Genomic DNA, 25511 nt, shown 5'->3' on the forward strand with positions numbered 1-25511 from the left:
GCATGGATGTAAAAGCATGTCAGCAGTGTTATAACTGGATATCACGCATATGCACTTTAGCACATTTTTCAACAGGACTGTCACATTATTGGTTTTTAAACAAACATTTTTTGAACAAGATCTGTTTGGCACAGAAACGCTTTCTGGAATTTATTTAAAGTGGGATTATCAATGTCCTTCATAGCCCACTGGACATTATCGGTATTACAGACCACTTGGATGCACAGGAGCACTTTATTGTTAATATTGTTTTGATTTACATGTATATATTGTCATTATAACATTACATATATTTTTATGGCACTTATGTCACAATAATACTATATTATATGTGTCTATTTATTTTTAATACGCACTTTGGTATATACCTCTATTGTGCAGCACATTTAAGCGCAGCGTATAACTTGCTATTTTAGTTAAGTCTCACTGCTGTTAGAATACAATGACTCAGTGGGGAGGATTCCTCCATCCACCTTGAGCGCTTGGCTGGGGGAATCGTGTCAGTTTTTGTTGTTCAACCAACTGGTTGAATCAAAAAAGGACTCCTCTATGGCCAGCCTTGGGTAGTGACTTGCTTTTGTTCATATGAGTTGAGATGCTTATTATGTACAATAATTCTGCACCTGGGCTTCCGCCCATACCTACACATGTTTGATGAGGACATTGTCCCCTGAATGATTTATTCACTAGGTAGGGGTGGCTGCACAGGCATAGAATAATCTTCACCTTTAACCATTATGAATGATTGATGGCCAAGTCCCTTCTTGCCCTGCACCGTGTGAATGACTCCTTCAGGGGGAGATCTAAACATCAACAATGTATAGGTAGCAGTGAAATCGTAGAATGACCTTCAGTCATGCAGAATGAATAAAGGTCAAGGGAATTCTGCACCTGCTACCTATGCATTGGGGTTGATTTAGAATAGACTGTAGGTTTTGCAAGTGCGGCTGCACTCTGCAAGGACATTTGCTCTAGAACTTCTTAAATTAGGGGAAACTCTGCTGACTTCCATCATCCAATCATGTGCTAGCAAAAAAAATTGTTATTTCCTTTGCATGTGATTGGGTATTCTTTGCAAAGTAAAGCGTCCCCTCATTTACTAAGCTCTGGAGAAAATGCCCTTGCAAAGTACACAGTCTATTTGCCTTTAGTAAATCAGCCCCATTGTTTACATCTTATCCTGGCCCTGAGTTCACTAAGCAGCAGCAGCCCACATGGCCATGCCCAATTACACTGTATGCATGTAAACATTCATACAAACATTTACATGTGTACAGCAAATAAATATAGTCCAAGTTGGAGCAGTCATGCTGATGTGCAGTCATGTTGGAACAGAAAGAGGTCATCTCCAAACTGTTCCCACAAAGTTGGGAGCATGAAATTGTCCAAAATGTCTTGGTATGCTGACGCCTTAAGAGTTCCCTTCACTGGAACTATGGAGCCAAGCCCAACCCCTGAAAAACAACCCCACACCATAATCCCACCTCCACCAAATGATTGGAACCAGTGCACAAAGCAAGGCCCATAAATACATGGATGAGCAAGTTTGGGGTGGAGAAACTTGACTGGTCCGCACCTGACCAGTCAACCCTCAACCCAATAGAACACCTTTGGGATGAATTGGAGTAGGGACTGTGAGCCAGGCCTTCTCGTCCAACATAAGTGCCTGACCTCACAAATACACTTCTAGAAAAATGGTCACACATTCCCATAGACCAGGGGTAGGCAACCTTAAAGAGGTGGAGATCTACCTGAACAACATGGGAGACGTCAAAGATCACCGAGCACAGTGTCACCTCCTCACACCTGATTTAAACGTCTAATTGATGTACTACCATGCCGAAATTGCATGTATTGCACAGCGATCATTGGTTTAAATCAGGTGGTGAGGAGGCAACATATCGCCTCCTGACCACCTGTCAAATACATTCGGATCGCTTTTCAGAGGAGCAGCAGTGCCTGCTGCACTTGTGAATGAGCCCTTAGTTGCATTCCGGCAGTGGCACCCTTAGGGCTTGTTCACATGTAAAGTTGGGGGTGGTAAATCCCTGCGGTGGAGTCGCGGTTCAGTGTGAAAGCAGCCCTATACTATTATGCTCAGTGTATTGCTTCACGCTGACCTGAAGATCTCTTCTTTCCTGCTGCCGGCACCACTCTGGAGACTGCTAGCTGGGATAAGATGTGGAGTGCAGTTGGTATCACTCTGCATGAGACAGGAGCGAGTGCTACAGAGGAGGCATTGGCTTTTGCATCTCTTGCTCGCTACTACAACTCCAACTTTATAAGTAGTCCCTCTGCATTGCACTCGGTTTGATGCTCTGGAATGGCTGGTTAGCAAGCCCAGACCGCAATCTACCTATCACCTGTCCGCGATCTACAGGTTGCTGACCCCCGCCTTAGACACATTCTAAACCTTGTGGACAGCCTTCCCAGAAGAGTTGAAGCTGTTATAGATGCAAAGGGTGGGCCAAGTCAATATTGAACCCTACAAACTAAGACCTGGATGCCATTAAAGTTCATGTGCGTGTAAAGACAGATGTCCCAATACTTTTGGCAATATAGTGTATCTCTGGCCAGATCATCAATCCATATTAATATTCTACTATGGGGCGTGGCCAGGCAGCGCATGTAGCAGGACACACTTCTCCTCAGCTCCGCCGAAAATCCTGGTAATCATCCTCCAGATCACTCATCCAGCCCGCTGACATCTCCGATCGGAACCGCACGCTATCCGGGCCACAGCAGACCCATCCACCCGACCGATCTGCAGCAGAAAAGCATGCCAAAACGGGACAAGACTGGTGGCGGCCCGCCCGCAGCACAGGCCCAAGATGGCGCTCTGCCACAGCGATCTCAAAAGGAAAAATATAAGGAAGCAGCCCAGAAACTCCTGTTTGGTAATAAATCATCAAAAGAAATACCATCACCCACATCTGACCTCAGTGAGGAAGAAGCAAACCAACTGGAGATGGATAATACTATCCCACTGGAGGATGGCGCTGGATCCCCATCTGACTGGGCCACAGTGAGTACAGTATCACATCCCTATCAGGGCACTCAGACACCAAGTATCCCCCTGGATGGCCCTGAACCCACTCTCAGAGATATCCTCTCTGCAGTGACTATATGCAACAGATCCATCTCAACCCTGACTGATGAAGTGAAGGGTGTTAAAGCTGAAATATCCTTTGTGAGACAGGACATGCAAAAGCTGAGAGAGCGCACAGCTGCAGTGGAGAGTAGGGTCAGTGTTATTGAAGATGACTTAGTACCCATGCAGAGAGATTTAAAGTATAACTGCCATCTTGCGGATCAGCATGCTGCGCGTTTAGATGATTTGGAAAATCGCATGCGCCGCAACAATGTCCGCGCCTTAGGATTCCCAGAAAGGATGGAGGGTAAAGACCCTGTCGCTTTCATCGAACAATGGCTCCTCACTACATTTGGGAAAGAAGCATTCTCTCCGCTATTTGCGGTGGAGAGAGCGCATAGAGTGCCATCTCGCCCACTACCCCCTGGCAATCACCCGCGTGCTTTTCTGTTTAAGCTTTTAAACTACAAGGACAGAGATGCCATCCTTGCTAAAGCCAGAACCATGGGCAGTAAGTTATCCATTGAAAACTCCAAAATCTCCCTGTTTCCGGATTTTTCAGCTGAACTCCAGAAGCAGCGAGCAAAGTTTATGGATGTCAAACGAAGATTAAGGGACCTTAACTTGCCATATGCGATGCTATATCCTGCCCGCCTTAGGGTAGTCGCACTCGGAGAAACCCGCTTCTTTGAACGCCCGGACATGGCGGCTCAATGGCTAGATCGTGAGGATAGGGCCCTTAAAGCTGCCAGACCACAAAGAGATGTCCCTGCTTAAGAGATAAGTCCTGGATATGCAATGACCTGGCAAGACCAGGTCTATTTTTGTTGGGATAAATCCCTGGGCCGTGAAGAGGCCTTAAGATTCAAAATAATTGTTGTCTATGGAGGACAGTTCTTACTCTCACATCCGATGTTCAGGCGGCCGAGGAGAACTGTTTGTTTGTATCACCCTCCTCCCCACAGGATTTTCTTTTCCCCTTTTTTTTTTTGTTCTATTTTTTATCCTTTTGCTCCTCTTTTTTGTCCACATTTTTGCCTACAAATAATGAAGCAATACGTGCCTACCGTAGCTGTGAAACCCCTACGGAAACTAACCTACTGGTTAACTAGGAGTTTTCAAGGCTTTTACCCCCCCCACACCTGTTGTGTGGGAAAAGTTAACGCTGCAGCCAAGTGGCTGTGTAAACTGTTGACCTTTAGATTCTTGCCATGCAGAGTAACATGCATTAACCTAATAATTTACTGGCTTCTGTACTTATGTACTAACCTAATAATGTATTTCTCCCTGCCTTGCAACATGATTTCATGTCTACAAATGCCTACATGTTCTCTGAAAGGAGAAAACAAGCATAATTTGGAGAAAAGGGGCCTATCCCCCCTTCCAGATAACATGTTACGGTATAACCCGGGAGTCTTGTCGAGAATTATGCCGGCCTGGTCAATGATCCTGAAACAAAATGGGGATGACTAAATTGTCCATTGTGACTTGGAATGTCAGAGGACTGGGAAATCCAGTTAAAAGGGGGGCGGTCCTTAGACATCTCAAGTCGCTGAATGCGGGGGTGGTCTGCCTACAGGAGACCCATTTCTCTGCAGACCCTCCTCCAAGCCTCTGTCCACGACTGTATACTAACCAGTTTCATGCAACCCACTCCACTTACTCAAGGGGAGCAAGTATACTGTTCAGAAAAGATATTCAGTTCAATTGCAATATTCTACTATACTTCTTATATTTTGTCTCCACGATTCTTTTCATTTCACTAAACTTCTCAAAGCAATATCAAACTTGGTTTAAAAACCAATAAATCAGCATTTAAAAATGATTAATATCCGTGATGTGCAATAATGAAATGTTGATTCTTGAAAATAATATTCCAACTACTGTGGCTAATCTTTTCATTCCATTTCTATACTACTTATCAAGATTTATTAAAGCAATTCAGCTTCCATGCAGGATGTGAAATTGCAATTTGGAAACATGTTTTTGTAAGAGCCATAATAAGGAATTGCATCAATCGGCATTTAAATGGCAGGAAAGTGTGAAGGGAGATGAAGGCCGAGCCCAGGGATTTCATGTCACAGAAGAATGTATTTGGTGATACAATATTTGGTTCTCTCTCATTAATAACTTACTTGCAGTCAAAGACGTGAATGTCAGCTGATGCCCAAACTTCGAATCGCACGGCTCCGCAGTGACATCCTCCGCTGTGCTTCACCAGGCCTTTGTACTCACTGTATACACACAGCACAAGAAACATTGATAGTCATTCTTTTTTATGAATTAGGTCCCAACTATTATGAATCAGAAACCAAAGGTTCATAAAACGCTTTTCTATTCTACTTTGGGTCTCATTCAACAAGTTACCTGAAACAAGAAATGCCTGTATTGCACCACAGCAACCTGTCAGTGTCAAAGCTTGCTTTCACGCACTTGAAACTTTCCAGGCGGGTCATGGATATGAATACAAGCAGCTGTAAAAAGCAACCTGTCAGGACACGATTATGGGAGCTGTCACTACTAACTTGTTTATGAAAGTGCACGTTCCAGGGCCTATCATCCTCATCCTTACCTCATTACTTGGTTAGTCACTGACCCGAGACAATAATGTGTGCACACTAGAGGGTATATTTATATTAAAAAAAAGAAAAAAAAAAAAAAAAGCAGAATTTTCAACTTGTAAATGTTATTCTTCATAGAAAAAATGAATCAGGAAAATACTGCATTATGGCCATTAGATGGAGCTGACGCTCACCATAAATAAGTATTATCAGCTCCATCTAGTGGCCATTCTGAAAATAGCCAAATGCCTTTAAATTTTTGCTGTCATAGAACAAATGTACATGCAGTTTCACAGGATGAATAGCCCTGAATTTGTTATAAATACACCCCTAGGTGTGAGAAATGTGCATGCTGTTTTGGGTCGGTGATAAACTAAATAGTTCAAATAAAAGAGAAGTATGGCCGGAGCTTTTTTGGCCATACTAGGCTTACAGGAGTACACTTATTTCTGCACTCCTGTGACCCAGATTCAGCCGAGAGTAATCTAAAGCCACTTTAAGCTGACATCACAGAGCCGGTCCAGACTCTGGAAGGATCCTGACTTTAAGGTCGGGATCCACCCAGATGGCTTAGTCTCTCAGCACGCCACAAAGAGCCTGAATCAGCCGCTCCCTCCACAGCCCAGCGCTCCAGTGAGTGCTGGAGGGGCAAAGCAGAGAATGGTAATTGGCAGTTCCTGCTCTCTGCTCAGAGTGGATTGAAAACTGAGTGACCAACAGTCATGTGATCGCTCAGTTCTTAGTCTTAGAGACAGCAGGGGACAGCTATGGCGCTATATGATAAGCCTTATTTGTTAAACTAGACAAGCTAATCCATAAGTCAGCTGAAAAAAATAGCGGATGTTTGCAGCTCCTCTTAGAATGGTCTTGAGTAACCTATTGCACACAAGTAAACAGAACAGAAGAGGGCGCCAACATCTAAGTGTAGAGGATGTATTAAAAGCAAAAATCTGTACCAATACTAGTATCGGTACAGATACCGAGCATTTGCGCAAGTACTTGTACTCGCACAAATGCTCCTGATGCCTAATTTGATACCTGGGAATGAGGCAGCGTTGCCTGCAACCGGAAATCAGTAGAGCTGAGAGCCAGTCCTCAATAGGCTGGCAGCAGTGGAACAAGGTAAGCTGGCCAGGGCAGGGGTGCAGCCGCATGTTCCATCAGAATCGGTGACCGGAGTTCATCAGAGGTTGAACATCCCGATGCCCACCTTGGTACACCCTGCACTTGGGCTGGGTGTAACAAGATGTCCGCTGCTGCTTACTGTGGCCTAGTGCAAGGTGAACCAAGATGGGCGTAGCAGCATATACTATATGATAAATGACATGAATGGTGAGAGGAAAGGAATGGTTTTGCAATGCTGTGTGCCTTATAGCATTGCAAATCCTTCCTTTCCTCTCACCATTCATGTCATTTACTATGCCAGGCCAGCAATTGCCAATCAGTCCTGCATTTCAGTGCCACCTATCAGTGCTCATCAGTGCTGCATATTAGTGCCAATCAGTGCCACCTATAAGTGCTGCATATCAGTGCCACCTAATCCTATCAGTGCTGCTTAATCAGTGCCAGAAGATATCATTAGTCTGTATTGTGCTTTGAAAACTGTCACATGACATTAAAAAAAAGTATTGTACCGGCGAGTACTTTAAAAAAAGTATTGATACTTGTACTCGGTCTTAAAAAAGTGGTATCAGGACAACCCTATTAATAAATTCTCTACACTTAGATGTTGGCGCCCTCTTCTGTTCTCTTTATATGTCTCTGGCTTCCATATTGTCTTAATCGCAAACAAACATGCAGATTGGGAAAGTCAGAACTCCCAAATTGCATTCTTGTTCTGGGTCAATGACTGAAAGAGTCAGTGGATCGGCATTGCACCCAGGGAAGTGTTACTCAAGATACTAGAGTTCTAAGGACAAACACAAATCCACTACAAGAAAAACAGAAATGGAAGGTGAGCACACCTAGTGCATTACCAAAGATAATTTAATAAAAATGTTTTATATAAGTGGGTACTCACAAAATGCAACTGACAAAAGGCCATAAAAACAATGCATGGACATACACAGAACACGGGGTAACGCACTAGGCCTAGCTCTGAGGAAGGGGGTGCACCCCCGAAGCACGCTAGCTGTACCTCGCATTCTGTGCATGTCCATGCATTGTTTTTATTGCCTTTTGTCAGTTGCATTTTGTGAGTACCCACTTTTATATAAAACATTTTTATTATTAAATTATCTTTGGTAATGCACTAGGTGTGCGCGCCTTCTATTTCTGTTTTTCTTGTAGTTCCTTTCGCATTACCCATCTGAAGAAGGCAACATCCACCAAGTTTTGGATACCATTATATACTTTTCACACCACCATTTTATCTGACATCTGTTACTCCACACCTTGGAAGACCTATTAGCGCTGGAAGTGACTGTTTTTTGTAAAGACGAATGCACGCTCTGGACTGTCCTAACAGAATCCTATACAGGTTCCTATACTGTACATGAGATCGGAGACCCACTTTATTATGACTTGTTACCAACCACAGCTCCAGAACCACTGTGCAGACTTGGCAGGCAGATTGTAGCAGCTTCCATCTGAGGCTTCTCACACTATTTACCCCTGCAACAGACTGTCTTGAATGATTGAAAAAATCCATAACTTGGGTAAAAAGCCTGTTTTTTTTTTTTATTTTTTAATTTCCTGGAATTTTGCTTTGATGTCATATTTCGGCAACATAAGCTCAACCTCTCAGCTCTCTATGTGACAGTAACATATCGGAGATCTGTACCTGCTATAAGAACATGTTACACGGAATGATTGGAGCACAGAGATGACAAGGCGAGCCGCAGTGTGACCAGTGTGAGATGGGACAGATGGGGAGCTAATGGGATATATTTATCAGATGAATGAAGTTTGATTGAATTATTTCCTCTCTGCTGGACACAAATTCCTGCAACCAGACTCCAATTAAACCGATACCCTGTGAAATCAGACGCTGGATCCAAGTTTCTCTGTAACAATGAAGAGAGTAAACATCAGGAACTGCCACTTACAGTCAATAGTGGGCACCACCGGGTCACTTCCCATTTCTGAGAAGGAGCTCACAATACCTGTTCCAGCTCAGCTTGTCCCTAACTACAGGCTAGTGAGGTCATCCATCAGTGTGATAGACCTGAGCCGGTCCCACAGACATCACCATTTACATATCAGAGCACGCCGATATTCAGGCAGAATAAACCGAGATGACCTGCAAACACCATACACAGTGGTGGCTGGTGGGTTCTTCTTTTGGGGGGGGGGGGGCGGCAAACTTACAACACCCCCCCGGCGACATGGCACAGCATCCCCCCCCCGGGCGACTCAGCCCCGCACTTGCCCGCTCGTGTGGCAGGGCTGTGGTGTCCTAGAGTGTGGGCAGTGGCCACAGCGGCTCCGGTGTCCGCTCCTACGCCTGACGCTTTGGCCAATTGAGAAACAGGTCTCACAACCCTGCCTCCTGATTGGCAGGGAGGAACTTTAGTGTGAAAATAATGAAAATGTATTTGCTAATGTCACACAACTGGGTGGGCTTGGAGCGCAATGCTCTGCGCTCCGAACCCACCCTTTTTTGAAGCCTATTAGAGCCTCTGGCTCTAATCAGGTGCTTAAAAAAAAAAAAAAACACCCCATCGCATTGGAATTCATGGTCCGGGGTCACTGATATGTAGATCAGAGGGCCGGACGCATGGATAGGGGAGGCGGCGCCCGTGCGCCCTCTATGGACGGGCCGACAATGACCTTACACTGTAGGTGGCAGATTCTGAGATTATTTCTCTTCACAGACTTACTTTAAAACATATGTCAAAGGAAAAAAATGTTTAGTAAATCACGCTGCAAGTACAGAAACATAACTCGATGCTCCAAAAATATAGTGTGCTCCTGCTGTCCTCTGACATGAAAACACTTTGCATTATTTAGCTCTAATGCCAGCCATAGATGGAGCGAGTTTCATTCCGACAACCATGGGTTGCCAGAAACAAAATCGCTTGATTCCCCATCAACACAGTCAATGTCCGTCCCGGCCAGGAGAACACAGTTATTATAGCCAGTGGCAATAATTGCATGAAAAATATGACAGGCTGGTCGTGCCCAAGTTGATCGATTAACGTGGGAACAATCAGCCTACTCATACAAGGTTCAAATCTTGGCAGGTCTCTGCTGAACCATCTGAGATTCAAACCATCTATGACCAGCTTAAGGCCCTGTTCACACTAGTGTGATTTCTTCTGTGTCTGCCATCTTGCTTCAATGCATGACAATGCAAATCACATTATTCTCTATGGTGCCCATTCACATCAGTGCAATTATTGAAAAGGTTTGCGTGCTTCTTTTTGGTGCAGCATAGTGCATGTACATGCATTTTGGTCAGTTTTTGGCAGGGTTTTGTGTTTAACAAGCAGTCTCCTCCTCCTACAAAAATGTATAAAAAATGTGCATTAAAATTGGCAAAAGTGTACTACATAAATGCACTGAAAAAAATACTTTACTTTACTAGTGTGGACTTAGGCTTAGGCCAGCCATACACAGAGCAGACTTGGTTGCAGGAAAAAAATCTGCTTGATTTCCCCATCAGCACAGACAGTGTTGATGCGGGAATCCCTCCTGCCAAGCCATTGTCTTGTCGCTTCCCCCGCCAGAAGACAGTGAATATTCCTAGCGGCTATAGCAGCCACTAACAATAATCGCAGGTAAGAACCCAGCAGGCTGGTTGTACCCAAGTCGACCGATCGATCAACTTGGAACTTGGTACCGTCAGCCTGCCCATACATGGTTCAAATCTCGGCCGGTTCAGCAGGAAATGGCTGAGATCCAAACTGTGTATGGGCTGCCTTAGACCTGATTCAGATGAGCAAATAGGCTGCTGCATCGACACAGTAGTACTCTGTGCTAGTGTCACATACTGTCAGGGCCGATGCTAGACTATTTTGTGCCATAGGCAAGACCAGCTACTTGCACCCCCCCCCAAAAAAAAAGACTGTATACACTGCCCCCCCCTTCCTGCACATAATGTTCCCCCTTTAACCTTACACTCCCCTTCCTGTATACACTGCCCCCCTTTAATCCTACATCCCCCTTCCTGTACACACTGCTCCCTCCTTCTTGCAAACACAGCCCCCCTTTGACGCTACACTCCCTTCCTGCACACACTGCCCCCCTTTAGTGCTACACCCTCTTCCTGCACACACTGCCCCCTTTAGTGCTACACCCCCTTCCTGCACACACTGCCCCCCTTTAGTGCTAGACCTCCTTCCTGCACACACTGCCCCCTTTAGTGCTAGACCCCCTTCCTGCACACACTGCCCCCTTTAGTGCTACACCCCCTTCCTGCATACACTGCCCCCGTTAAATGCTACACCACCTTTAACCCTACACCCCCTTCCTGTACTCACTGCCCCCGTTAAATGCTACACCACCTTTAACCCTACACCCCCTTCCTGTACACACTGCCCCCGTTAAATGCTACACCACCTTTAACCCTACACCCCCTTCCTGTACACACTGCCCCCTTCTTGCGCACACTGCCCCCCTTTAATGCTACACCCCCTTCCTCATACACTCCCCCCCTTTAACCCTACACCCCCTTCCTATACAAACTGCCCCTCTTTAACCCTACACCCCCTTCCTGCACACACTGCCCCCCTTTAACCCCACACCCCCTTCCTGCACAAATTGCCCCCCTTCCTGCACACACTGCCCTGTATAGACTATATCCCCCTGTAATGTGTGTTGCCCCCTCATTGAACTGACCTGAGCTGCCTTGCCAGACACAGCAAGCAGCGCATGATTGGAGTACCTGGTCTGTCAGTCCCGTCACCCGGCTCAGTGCTTTCACAGTTCCACCTGAGAGCAGAGTTTGTCCACCTGCTCCCACAGCCTTCGGTTCTCACACTACAGGTCGGTGACAGTCCAGGAGAGGGGCCCCGCCAAGCGCAGCATGTCCTCCAGCTGCCTCTCCATCCTGTGCCTGAACTCCTTCATCTCAGCTTGCAGCCCCTGCACAGTCCCCTGTAGAGGACATTTCCTCTTGTCCTCTGGTACACTCACACAGACATCTCCACCCCAAGCTCCATGGCAGCTGGCGATGACAGGCAGCGATCGGGGCTTTGGGCTGACTTCAGCTGCAGTGAGCCGGCAATCACCATCATCCAGTGACTGACCTTGTTCGGTGCCGGAATCTCAGCTCACTTCAGCTGTGTGCAAGTGCACTGGTGTGTTCGGGGGAGGGACGGCGGCTCTAGAGGTGACATCCACTGAGGATGAAGAGGTGACAGGAGAGGAATAAGACACTGGCCATGGCTATGCCCTAGATGGCAGTGCGCCCTAGGCAGCTGCCTAGTTTCCCTAGTGTTAGCACTGGCCCTGTTTACAGTACAAACTGGACAATTATTTACAGCCACTTTGTATACAGTGGAAACATCATCGCTGAATGCAACCTGTCTTTGTCCAGGGCTGGCAGAGCCAGTAATTGCATATTAGGCACGGCTACAGAACAGTTATCTCCACTAGCTTCTGGGTCCTTGTTTCAAGTGGCTTCCCTGCAGCATTGTGAACACAGGAAGCCGCACACTTGGCACAGGGGCTATTTAGAGAACGCATCGCATTTCCTTGTTGAAAGCAAGGCATTTTCTGATTGGATGAGGTAGACAGGATAGTAATCTCCACCTCATCCAATCAGAGAACTTTTTGCATTCATTGAAAAAATGCAAAGTGTTCCCTGAATGGCACCAATGCTGAGCAAGCAACCTGCTGTATTCACAATGCAGCAGGGCAGCTGCTTGACATGAGACACAGAAGCTATTATGCCCCGTACACACGGTCGGATTTTCCGATGGAAAATGTGTGATAGGACCTTGTTGTCCGAAATTCTGACCGTGTGTGGGCTCCATCACACATTTTCCATTGGATTTTCCGACACACAAAGTTTGAGAGCAGGATATAAAATTTTCCGACAACAAAATCCGTTGTCGGAAATTCCGATCGTGTGTACACAAATCCGACAAAGTGCCACGCATGCTCAGAATAAATAAAGAGATGAAAGCTATTGGCCTCTGCCCCGTTTATAGTCCCGACGTACGTGTTTTATGTCACCGCGTTTAGAACGATCGGATTTTCCAACAACTTTGTGTGACCGTGTGCATGCAAGACAAGTTTGAGCCAACATCCGTCGGAAAAAATCCTAGGATTTCGTTGTCGGAATGTCCGAACAAAGTCCGACCGTGTGTACGGGGCATTAGAGTTTACTGTTGTAGCCATGACTAATAAAGTAATTTCCAGATCCCAGCTTGCTATGGGGGCACTAGGCAGGAGAGTGGAGCCAAGATCGTCGGTGGGGGACCTGAGAAGAGGAGGACTCAGGCTGTTCTGTGCCAAACCATTACACAGAGCAGGTAAATATACCATGTTTGTTTTTTAACCACTTAAGGCCCTCCCACCGCATATATACTGCAGCAGGGCGGCCCTATTGTCCGAAACTATGTACCCGTACGTTGTTTAATGAAAGAGACACTGCGGGCGCCGGGGGAGCCGATGCGCAGGTCCGGCAGCCGCAATGTCCGACAGCCACTCGCGATCGCTCCTCAGAGAGGCAGAACTGGGATCTGCCAGTGTAAACAAAGCAGATCCCCGTTCTGACAGGGGAATACAGAGAGATCGTCTGTTCTTAGTGATCAGAAACAATGATCTTTCTGTACTCCCAGTCAGTCCTCCCCCCACAGTTAGAAACACCTCCCTAGGACACACTTAACCCCTTGATCTTTTCTTTTTTTTTTAGATTTTATTTATTTTAATTTTTTGGGAGGAAAATTTTTATAACAAATAAACAACACTGACAAAGATCAATATCATGTCATGTTCAGATGCCGGAAGCTGTGTACTAACAATTAGATTATTGAACTGATCTGATTTGTGTGGGATTTTCTCATTACATGTACTAGGCTTTAGAAATTAGTTTGATCAAAAAAAAAATTTCCATCTTGCTCCTTCGATTTTTTTCGTCACTGCAGTCGAAAACGAATGTTGATTTGAGGCACTAATGATTAAAAAAAAAAAAAAAAAAACTCAGATTATTTTCTAAGATTTTTTTTGTACCCATCAATGGCCAGCTTTACTGGAAACCGCATCAAGAAGGATTTTTATTACACACTACATACTAATACACATCGATGTGCCTACGTTTTCCCTGTTGCTGTACTCACCTAAACAGCTTCTCATCATATACATTGAGATGAAGGGATTTCACGTATCTTTTGATGTCACCCACACTTTCATCTCACCTGGAGGACTACAATCTACATGCAGTATAACAGCGGCTTTTATATGAGGTGCTGGGAAACTTTGTTGACCAAATACAAGAAATGTTATTGTTTACAATTGTTCTCTATTATTTACAAATAAAGATTTTGGCCACCCGATTCCAGCTATAAAATTTAAAGGACAATTCCTAATGTTTGAGACACAAAGCTCATTCAAGGGTGTTTAAATTTAATCCTCATTTATTTCAGTTTAAAAAATCCCAGCTCTTCCTTTATTATCCAACGGGTAATTTATTATTAATTTTTTTTTTATTATCATTCAAATTAATCAAATGAACATTTTGTCTCCCATTTCCTATATCCCTCCCCCAGTTCCAGGTCCAGGAGTCCCCATCATCACATCATAGCTGCAAGTATATATAATGTAACCTGAGTTATATGAGTAGATAGAGGGATACAGATACTATAGGCAGAGCTGTACGAGGGAAAAAAATCAAAATAAATGTTAAAAAAAATATATAAAATAGTTTTAAATAAATTAAATTCTATGTTTTAATATTTCTTCCTCCACTTCAACCTCTATGCATTGTATTTCTCACCTTTTAGTATTTTTTTTCCCATTAAAAAAAATAGAATCATTAAATACAGCATCCCCTTCTCAAATATAAGTTGATAGCAGATGATAATAAAACAGTGAGCTCACACTTCACTATACATCACTTGATCCAAACACACACACACATAATAAAAGACTCTGACATTAAGCAGAATACAGTATAGCATAAGGTTCTGACAATGAATCCAACCAGATACCCAGTCCTGCAATCTAACTAATTACAGGATCCTCACCTCTTCCGCACCGAGATGACCCTGAATATACCTGTAATTAGGACATGGCGACCTGCAGGGACAAATCATTTACAGAAGAGGGCCAGTGTAGCTGCTGATTTCTCCTCGTTGTAGAAATAATGTTTATTACACAGCAGAGTGAAATATGTGCAAATATTATTCTGCTATGTCTTATAATCTATATGTATTTACACCTCCAGGATTCCCCAGCTTTGTCTATAGAGACACCATGCTGCCATTTTGTGATATGAAACAAATTGCACTGTGCTCCATTATATAGGAACTCCTAAAAGACTGGCTGAAAATATATATATATATATTTTTTAGAAGCAAAACAGGAATATAATCTGATATAATCTAACACATTGGAGACAAAGAAAGTGATAAAACCCATAGAATTGCTAATACGTGTTGTATGACTTCTGCATCTTCTGATCCTATAGATCATTTTTTGGATGGTTTTGATGTTGGGCAGAGCTCTGGTAGCATAAATTAGATGTGATATTCACAGATCAATCTGCCTCTTCAGCTGCCAGCCCACTGCCATGCAATAACGATTGCTGGCCAAACAAAGACACCATGGAAGACCCTAAACAAAAAAGACTCTATAGTGCCTGGAATGATTTTTTTTTTTTTTACTCTCACTGTGCAAACATGAATGGTGCCAATTGTGCTAGAGGAGCAAGTACAATTGGTCATGGTGTAACTCATTTTACATGTATTTTCCTTATTGCTCCCATAACCTGGGATAACCTATAATACTACTAATGAGATCAGTTACCATCTATTATATATGAGCCACCAAACCTCCAGCACAGAGGGAACGAAAAAAAACACCCCTGCAACCCTGTGTATTGGCAATGGAACATGCGTCTTTGCTCATGGTGTTCCTTCTACATTTGTCTGACTTTATTGCTCCTATAATCTATAGCACTATTCAAGGAGATCAGCTGTCATCCATTATATCAGAGCCACCAAACCTCCAGCATGGAGGAACCTAAAAACAACCATTTAACACTGTTTCCAGGTAATGGAGCAAGCGCCATTGATCATGGTGTAACCCTTACATTTATGTGCTTTATTGTCCCAATAACCTATAGTACTATCCACTTGCTATGGAGATCAGTTAACATCTATTATATATAAGCCACCCATCATTGGGTACTCCCAAGAACACCCCTGTGTCCCTATAATGAAGCAAGGACCATTACCCATGGTTTAACTCCATCTACATTTCTCTACCATAACCTATAGTATTATTACAGAAATCAGTGGCCATCTATATTATAGAAGAGACACCTAACCCCTGCACAGAGGGGACCCAAGAACTGTTGCCTCCATAACCTATAGTCTTATTTATGGAGATTGGTTGCCATATAGTATATGTGAGCCACCAAACCCTAGCATAGAGGGGACCAAACATCACCCAATGGAGCAAACACCAATGGCCATGAGGGTAACTCTTTCTACATATATCTACCCTTATTGCCCCATAACCTTTTAAAACCTACAATGCTATTGATGAAGATCAGTTGCCATTTATCTATTATATATATGTCACCAACATATAGGGAACCAAGAACCCCCTGCATCCCTGTGTCCAGGTAATCAAGCAAGTGCCAATGGCCAAGGTAACTCCATCTACATTTATCAGCCATTACTGCTCCCATGATCTATAGTACTACGGATAGAGATCAGTTGGATTCTGTCTATTATAGATGAGCCTCCCAAGCATAGCGAAACCCAAGGACTCCCCTACAGCCCTGTGTATAGGTAATGGAGCAAGTGTCATTGGCCAAGGGATAATCCCACATACATCTCTCTGCCCTAATGACCCCCATAACCTGTAGTGCTATTTATGGGATTAGATGATTCTATTATAGATGAGCCATCAGACCTGAGCACAGGGGGACCCCAGAACCCCCCCTACAGCCATATGTCCAGGTATTGAAGCAAGTGCCAGTGGCCAAGGGGTAACTCCATCTACATTTATCTGCCATTATTGCTCCCATGATCTATAGTACTATGAATAGAGATCAGTTGGATTCTATCTATTATAGATGAGCCCCCAAACCCAAGCATAGCGGAACCCAAGAACCCCCTACAGCCCTGTGTCCAAGTAATGGAGCAAGTGCCATTGGCCAAAGATTAATCCCATCTACGTTTTTCTGCCCTAATGACCCCCATAACCTATAGTACTATTCATGGAGGTTAGTTGGGTTCTTCTATTATAGATGAGCCACCAGACCTGAGCTCAGGGGGACCACAGAACCCCCTACAGCCCTGTGTCTGGGTAATGGAGCAAGTGCCATTGGCCAAGGGGTAACTCCATCTCCATGTATCTGCCCTTTTTGCCCCCATGCCCTATAGTACTATTGATGGAGATGAGTTGGATTGTATTATAGATGATCCATCAGACCTCAGTACCCCCTGTAGCCCTGTATTATAGCATGGCCCCAGTGGAGTGTTGGGTGTCCATGTGGCCCCTAGTGGGAGGACCCCATTGAAGAGCCCTCTATATACTCACTAGGAGTCGAGCAGAAGTTTGGCCGCCTCCTCGGGGCTGACACTGTGCTGTCGGATAAAGTTGATCCATCGCTCGGTCTGTGCGCCCATCTCCAGCACATCGTCCTCCTTCACCTCCTCCTCCTCCACCTGCTTCTTCATCGCCGCCTTCTTAGCTTTGCTCTTCTTGGGCTCCGGGGCCCTCGCCGCCGGTTTGGGCGCCTCCAGCTTCCCCGATGCCCTGGTGTGCCGCTCCGCGGGTGCCCGCTTCGCCGGGGATTTCTTCGCTTTCACCATCTTGGCTCCGGGTGGTTGTCCTTTTCTTCTCCCCCGGGACAATAGGAAGTCTTGGCGGAGTGGTGACTCTTCCCTCCCGGTGTGTGTTCCCGGAGATCGGAGGCTGCCAGGGACGGATCGGGCACAGGACGGACGGGAAGACGCTTTTCGCTTTGTTTGGCTTCTTCTATCGCCTTCTCTCGCTTCACTGAGCATCCAGCAGGGGGCGCGAGAGAGCGAGGAGCACGGAGCGAGGCTGGCATGAAGGCTGTGCATGGAGGGTGGAGGAGCACCAGGTGTCTATGGGGAGTCATGTACCTGGGATGGAAGGTGGAGGGGCACCAGGTGTCTATGGGGAGTTATATACCTGGCATGGAAGGTGGAGGGGCACCAGGTGTCTATGGAGAGTTATGTACCTGGCATGGAAGGTGAAGGGGGCACCAGGTGTCTATGGGGAGTTATATACCTGGCATGGAAGGTGAAGGGGGCGCCAGGTGTCTAGGGGGGGTTATGTACCTGGAATGGTGGGTGGAGTGGCACCAGGTGGCAAGGGGGGTTATGTACCTGGGATGGAGGGGCACCAGGTGTCTATGGTTGGTTATGTACCTGGCATGGAAGGTGCAGGGGCACCAGGTGTCTATTGGGGGTTATGTACCTGGGATGGAGGGTGGATGGGGCACCAGGTGTCTATGGGGGGTTATGTACGTGGACTGGAGGGTGGAGGGGCACCAGGTGTCTATGGGGAGTTATGTACCTGGGATGGAGGGTGGAGGGGCACCAGGTTTCTGTGGGGAGTTATGTACCTGGGATGGAGGGTGGAGGGGCACCAGGTGTCTATGGTGGGTTATGTACCTGGCATGAAAGGTGGAGGGGCACCAGGTGTCTATGGGGGGTTATGTACCTGGAATGGAGGGTGGAGGGACACCAGGTGTCTATGGGGGGTTATGTACCTGGAATGGAGGGTGGAGGGGCACCAGGTGGCTATGGAGGATTATATACCTGGAATGGAGGGTGGAGGGGCACCAGGTGTCTATGAGGAATTATGTACCTGGAATGGAGGGTGGAGGGGCACCAGGTGGCTATGGGGAGTTATGTACCTGGGATGGAGGGTGGAGGGGCACCAAGTTTCTATGGGGAGTTATGTACCTGGAATGGAGGGTGGAGGGGCACCAGGTTTCTATGGGGAGTTATGTACCTGGAATGGAGGGTGGAGGGGCACCAGGTTTCTATGGGGAGTTATGTACCTGGGATGGAGGGTGGAGGGGCACCAGGTTTCTGTGGGGAGTTATGTACCTGGGATGGAGGGTGGAGGGGCACCAGGTGTCTATGGTTGGTTATGTACCTGGCATGGAAGGTGGAGGGGCACCAGGTGTCTATGGTTGGTTATGTACCTGGCATGGAAGGTGGAGGGGCACCAGGTGTCTATGGGGGGTTATGTACCTGGAATGGAGGGTGGAGGGGCACCAGGTGGCTATGGAGGATTATATACCTTGAATGGAGGGTGGAGGGGCACCAGGTATCTATGATGAATTATGTACCTGGAATGGAGGGTGGAGGGGCACCAGGTGGCTATGGGGAGTTATGTACCTGGGATGGAAGGTGGAGGGGCACCAAGTTTCTATGGGGAGTTATGTACCTGGAATGGAGGGTGGAGGGGCACCAGGTTTCTATGGGGAGTTATGTACCTGGAATGGAGGGTGGAGGGGCACCAGGTTTCTATGGGGAGTTATGTACCTGGAATGGAGGGTGGAGGGGCACCAGGTTTCTATGGGGAGTTATGTACCTGGGATGGAGGGTGGAGGGGCACCAGGTGTCTATGGGGGTTTTGTACCTGGGGTGGAGGGGCACCAGGTGTCTATGGTTGGTTATGTACCTGGCATGGAAGGTGGAGGGGCACCAGGTGTCTATGGGGGGTTATGTACCTGGAATGGAGGGTGGAGGGGCACCAGGTGTCTATGGGGGGTTATGTACCTGGAATGGAGGGTGGAGGGGCATCAGGTGGCTATGGAGGGTTATGTACCTGGAATGGAGAGTGAAGGGGCACCAGGTGTCTATGGGGGGTTATGTACCTGGAATGGAGGGTGGAGGGGCACCAGGTGGCTATGGGGAGTTATGTACCTGGGATGGAGGGTGGAGGGGCACCAGGTTTCTATGGAGAGTTATGTACCTGGAATGGAGGGTGGAGGGGCACCAGGTTTCTATGGGGAGTTATGTACCTGGAATGGAGGGTGAAGGGGCACCAGGTTTCTATGGGGAGTTATGTACCTGGAATAGAGGGTGGAGGGGCACCAGGTTTCTATGGGGAGTTATGTACCTGGAATGGAGGGTGAAGGGGCACCAGGTTTCTATGGGGAGTTATGTACCTGGCATGGAAGGTGGAGGGGCACCAGGTGTCTATGGGGGATTATGTACCTGGGATGGAGGGTGGAGGGGCACCAGGTGTCTATGGGGGGTTATGTACCTGGGATGGAGGGGCACCAGGTGTCTATGGGGGGGTTATGTACCTGGCATGGAAGTTGGAGGGGCACCAGGTGTCTATGGGGGATTATGTACCTGGAATGGAGGGTGGAGGGGCACCAGGTTTCTATGGGGAGTTATGTACCTGAAATGGAGGGTGGAGGGGCACCAGGTTTCTGTGGGGAGTTATGTACCTGGGATGGAGGGTGGAGGGGCACCAGGTGTCTATGGGGGGTTATGTACCTGGGATGGAAGGTGGAGGGGCACCAGGTGTCTATGGTGGGTTATGTACCGAGGGTGGAGGGGCACCGGGTGTCTGTGGGAGATATGTACCTGGAATAGATGGTTGAGGGGCACCAGGTGTCTATGGGGGGTTATGTACCTGGGATGGAGGGTGGAGGGGCATCAGGTGTCTATGGGGGGTTTTGTACCTGGAATGGAGGGTGGAGGGGGACAGGGTTTCTATGGGATGTTATGTACCTGGAATGGAGGGTGGAGTGGCACCTGGTGTCTATGGGGGGTTATGTACCTGGGATGGAGGGGTACCAGGTGTCTATGGGGGGTTATGTACCTGGAATGGAGGGTGGAGGGGCACCAGGTGTCTATGGGGGGTTATGTACCTGGAATGGAGGGTGGAGGGGCAACAGGTGTCTATGGGGGGTTATGAACCTAGAATGGAGGGGCACCAGGTGTCTATGGGGGGTTATGTACCTGCAATGGAGGGTGGAGGGGGCACCAGTTGTCTATGGCGGGTTATGTACCTGGAATGGAGGGGCACCAGGTGTCTATGGGGGGTTATGTACCTGGGATGGAGGGGCACCAGGTGTCTATGGGGGGTTATGTACCTGGAATGGAGGGGCACCAGGTGTCTATGGGGGGTTATGGATTTGGAATGAAGGGTGGAGGGGCACCAGGTGTCTATGGGAGGTTATGTACCTGCAATGGAGGATGGAGGGGGCACCAGGTGTCTATGGGGGGGGTTATGTACCTGGAATAGATGGTTGAGGGGGCACTAGATGCCTATGGGGGGTTATGTACCTGAAATAGAGGGTAAAAGGGGTACTAGGTTCCTATGGGGGTTATGTACCTAGAATACAGGGTGGAGGGGGCACCCGGTGCCTATGGGGGTCATGGAGGGTGGAGGGGGTACCAGGTGTCTATGGGGGCTTATGTACCTGGAATGGAGGGTGGAGGGGCACCAGGTGTCTATGGGGGGTTGTGTACCTGGAGTGGAGGGGCACCAGGTGCCTGTGGGGGGTTATGTACCTGGAATGGAAGGTGGAGGGGCACCAGGTGTCTATGGGGGGGTTATGTAACTGGAATAGAGGGGGTACCAGGTGTCTATGGGGGTTATGTACCTGGAATGGAGGGTAAAAGGGGCACCAGGTGTCTATGGGACGTTATATACCTGGAATAGAGGGTGGAGGGGGCACTAGATGCCTATGGGGGGTTATGCACCTGGAATAGTGGGTAAATGGGGTACTAGGTTCCTATGGGGGATATGTACCTGGAATACAGGGTGGAGGGGGCACCAGGTGCCTATGGCGGGTTATGTACCTGGAACAGAGGGTGACAGAGGCACCAGGTGTCTGTGGGGGGTATGTACCTTGAGTGGTGGGGGCAGCAGGTGTTTATAGGGGGTTATGTATCTGGAATGGAGGGGGCACCAGGTGTCTATGAGGGGTTATGTACCTGGAATGGAGGGTGAAGGGGCACCAGGTTCCTATGGGGGGTTATGTACCTTGTATGGAGGTATGGAGGGTGGCAGGGGTACTAGTGGTCTGTGGGGGGGTTATGTACCTGGGATGGAGGGTGTCAGGGGCACCAGGTGCCTATGGCGGTTATATACCTGGAATGGGGGGGGGGGGGTGAAGGGGCGCCAGGTGCCTATGGGGGGGGGTTGTACCTAGGATGGAAGGTGGCAGGGGTACTAGGTGTCTATGAGGGGTTATGTACCTGGAATAGAGGGTGGAGGGGGCACCAGGTGTCTATGGGGGCTTATATACCTGGAATGGAGGGTGGAAGGGGTACTAGTTGTCTAAGGGGGTTATGTACCTGGAATAGAGGGTGGAGGGGCACCAGGTGTCTAGGGGGGTAATGTACCTGGAATAGACGGTGACAGGGGCACCAGGTGTTTGTGGGGGGTTATGTACCTGGGGTGGAGGGAGCACCAGGTGTCTATGGGGGTTATGTACCTGGAATGGAGGGGCACCAGGTGTCTATGGGGGGGTTATGTACCTGGAATGGAGGGGCACCAGGTGTCTATGGGGGGTTATGTACCTGGAATAGAGGGTGGCGGGGGCACTAGGTGTCTATGGTGGGTTATATACCTGGGATGGAGGTTATGTACCTGGAACGGAGGGTGAAGGGGCACCAGGTTCCTATGGGGGGTTATGTACCTTGTATGGAGGGTGGCAGAGGTACTAAGGGTCTGTGGGGGGTTATGTACCTGGGATGGAGGGTGGCAGGGGCACTAGGTGCCTAGGGGGGTAATATACCTGGAATGGGGGGTGAAGGGGCACCAGGTGCCTATGGGGGGGGTTTGTACCTGGGTTGGAAGGTGGCAGGGGTACTAGGTGTCAAGGGGGGGTTATGCACCTGGAATAGAGGGTGGAGGGGGCACCAGGTGTCTGTAAGAGTTTAAGAGTTTATATACCTGAAATGGAAGGTGGCAGGGGTACTAGGTGTCTATGGGGGTTATATACCTGGAATAGAGGGTCGAGGGCCAACAGGTGTCTATGGTGGGTTATGTACCTGGAATGATAGGTGGCAGAGGTACCAGGTGCCTATGGGGGGGGGGGGGGTTATGTACCTGGAATAGAGGGTGAAGGGGGTACTAGGTTCCTATGGGGGTTAGATACCGGGAATACAGGATGGGGGGGGGCACCTGGTGCCAATGGGGGTTATGTGCCTGGAATGGCAGGTGTAGGGGGCACCAGGTGTCTATGGGGGGTTATGTGCCTGGAATAGATGGTGGCAGGGGCATCAGGTGCCTGTGGGGGGTTATGTACCTGGAATGGAGGGTGGAGGGGGCACCAATTGTCTATGGGGGATTATGTACCTGGAATGGAGGGGGCACCAGGTGTCTATGGGGGTTATGTACCTGCAATAGAGGGTGGCAGGGGTACCAGGTGCCTATGGGAGGTTATATACCTGGAATAAAGGGTGAAGGGGGCACTAGATACCTATGGGGGGGTTATGTACCCAGAATAGAGGGTGGAGGTGACACTAGGTGCCTATGGGGCTTATGAATAGAGGGTGGAAGTGGCACCAGGTGCCTATAGTGGAAAGGGCACTAGCTGCTTATGGGGGTTATGTACCAGGAATGGAGGGTGGAAGGGGCATTAGGTGCCTATGATGGGTTATGTGGTTGGAAGGGGTACTAGGTGTCTATGAGGGTGTTATGTACCTGGAATGAAGCGTGGAAGGGGCACTACGTGACTATGGTGTGTTATGTACCAAGAATGGAGGGTTGAAGGGGCACTAATTGCCTATGGTGGATTAATTAATTGCAATAGAGGGTGGAAGCAGCAACCCTAGGATATGAAGCAGGGCTGCCAATAAGGGGGTACCACTGGTCCTCCTGTATGGGGCTTAGGCCCCATCAGTTCAATGGGGGAGCTCAGGCAGCTGCCAATAAGAAAGGGGATCCTCTACAGGAAAGGGTGATCAATGTGGGGGGGCATACAGAGCCGATCCCCCTTTATTCCCCCACTGCAGCAGCTGAAAGCCTGCTTCTTTTCCTCTTCCTCCAGCCAGCTTTCAGCTGCTACCAAGGGGTGCTACAGGGGAATTGCTTCCTCCGATTGTCACTCCGCTGCACCGCTCACCCCCTCCTCTCTAAGTTCCCCTTCCTTCTGCTGCCCAGGCACCCCTGCAGCACTACCAGCTTCCCCGGCAGAGCACAGGAGATCATTTCAGGATAAAAAGCAAAGTTGGGCCGATAAATATGTCAGTACCAATCACTCACTGTGTTCATTCATAGCTGAAACCTAGTAAACAGTATACTGGGCTTCCATTTGTGAATGAACAGGAATCTCTGTACAGAGCTATGTCTGTTCATCCATTCTGTGCAGCTGAGGCTGCAGAGATAAAGATTGAGGACTGTTTAGACCCCTAAGATTTAACCAAAGCCCCCTCAAAAGGGCTGTTAAAAAATGTAAAAAAAAATAAAAAATACAATAAAAAAATAACAAAAAATGTAATTCTAAAATAAAATTAAAGATAAAATACTCATAATTAATGGCTCATTTATACAGGTTCTCTGTCCCACACAGTGTGAATAAGCGGTTTATTTGTGCGGGTGGAGCTGCCTGTTACTCAATGGGAATGGAGTGGCTGTACGAACAGAGCCGCAGGTCCTAACTTCACAGGTGTAGGTGAGTGGACCTGAATGCACACTGTCTACATTCAAGGTTATAGACCTGCACCCACACACTTGTCAAATTAGGACCTGTAGCTGTTTGTACAGCCTCTGAGTCCCCCTAGCATAACATTGGCTGCCTGTATACAGCTCCAACCACAAAAAAAAACCTGATTTACACTGTACAAGCCACAACTCCCCAAATACCTCATTCACAAATAGAGCTTTATTTATAAACTCAATACAGTTTTATCTTTTAGATTTAGCAGGAATTTTGTAGGTTATGTTGTGTTTGAAATTAACAAACGTGGACCTCTGCGCTACCATAGTGCAAAATAGTGATCCAAATGCAGTATTTAAGTACAATTCATGTGTGCACAATGAAAAATATAGTAATAATTATGATGCCCTATGCGTTACATCACGTGACTTCATCAGGGTGGTGAAGTCACGTGACGTAACGTGTAGGGCATACCGGACCGGAGGTGATGTCGGAGACCTGCATGTTGCTTGTTTTTTAATAAATTATTTAATTTTTACCCACTACATTATTGGAGGTCACTTTGTTTTATCCTAAACATACGGATAACTGCGGTGGACGGTACCTTAACCACATGCCGACCAGCCGCCACAGTTGTACTGCAGCAGAATGGCACGACTGGTTGAAACAACGTTATGTAACGTCGCCCTGTGGCCACTAGGGGGCGCGCGCCCCCGCTCGCTCCCTGAGTTGATGCGAGTGCCCGGTGGTCTCGATCACCGCCGGGCTCCCGCGATCACTCGGGGCACACGGAGAACCGGGAACTGTGTGTGTAAACACACAGTTTCCGGTTCTCTGAGCAGGGAACTGACAGTTCATCTGTTCATATAGAGTATGAACAGCGATCTGTTAGTTTCCCTGCACAGTCCCCATCCCCCTTCAGTTAGAACACAAACTAGGGCACACATTAACCCCTTCACTGCCCTCTAGTGTTAACCCCTTCACTGCCAATGACATTTTTACAGTAATCAATGCATTTTTAATCACACTAATCGCTGTATTAATGCCAATGGTCCCAAAAATGTGTCAAAATTGTCCGACGTGTTCGCCATAATGTCACAGTCACGATAAAAATCGCTGATAG

General features: G+C 47.6%; 1 protein-coding gene across 1 annotated transcript in view; it reads right to left on the reverse strand.

Annotated features, from left to right (window-relative positions):
* The window catches only part of CENPV (centromere protein V), a 38364-nt gene extending 20506 nt beyond the window's left edge, over positions 1 to 17858 (reverse strand). The window contains exons 1-2 of the mRNA XM_073616884.1: positions 17314 to 17858; positions 5227 to 5325 (exon numbers count right to left, since the gene is read on the reverse strand). Of these exons, the coding sequence (XP_073472985.1) occupies positions 5227 to 5325; positions 17314 to 17843 (629 nt within the window). The 5' untranslated portion in view covers positions 17844 to 17858. The remainder of the gene's footprint in view (positions 1 to 5226; positions 5326 to 17313) is intronic.
* Positions 17859 to 25511: the final 7653 nt, after the last annotated feature.

This window comes from Aquarana catesbeiana, linkage group LG02 (assembly GCF_042186555.1).
Source record: "Aquarana catesbeiana isolate 2022-GZ linkage group LG02, ASM4218655v1, whole genome shotgun sequence".
Taxonomy (NCBI): Eukaryota; Metazoa; Chordata; class Amphibia; order Anura; family Ranidae; genus Aquarana; species Aquarana catesbeiana.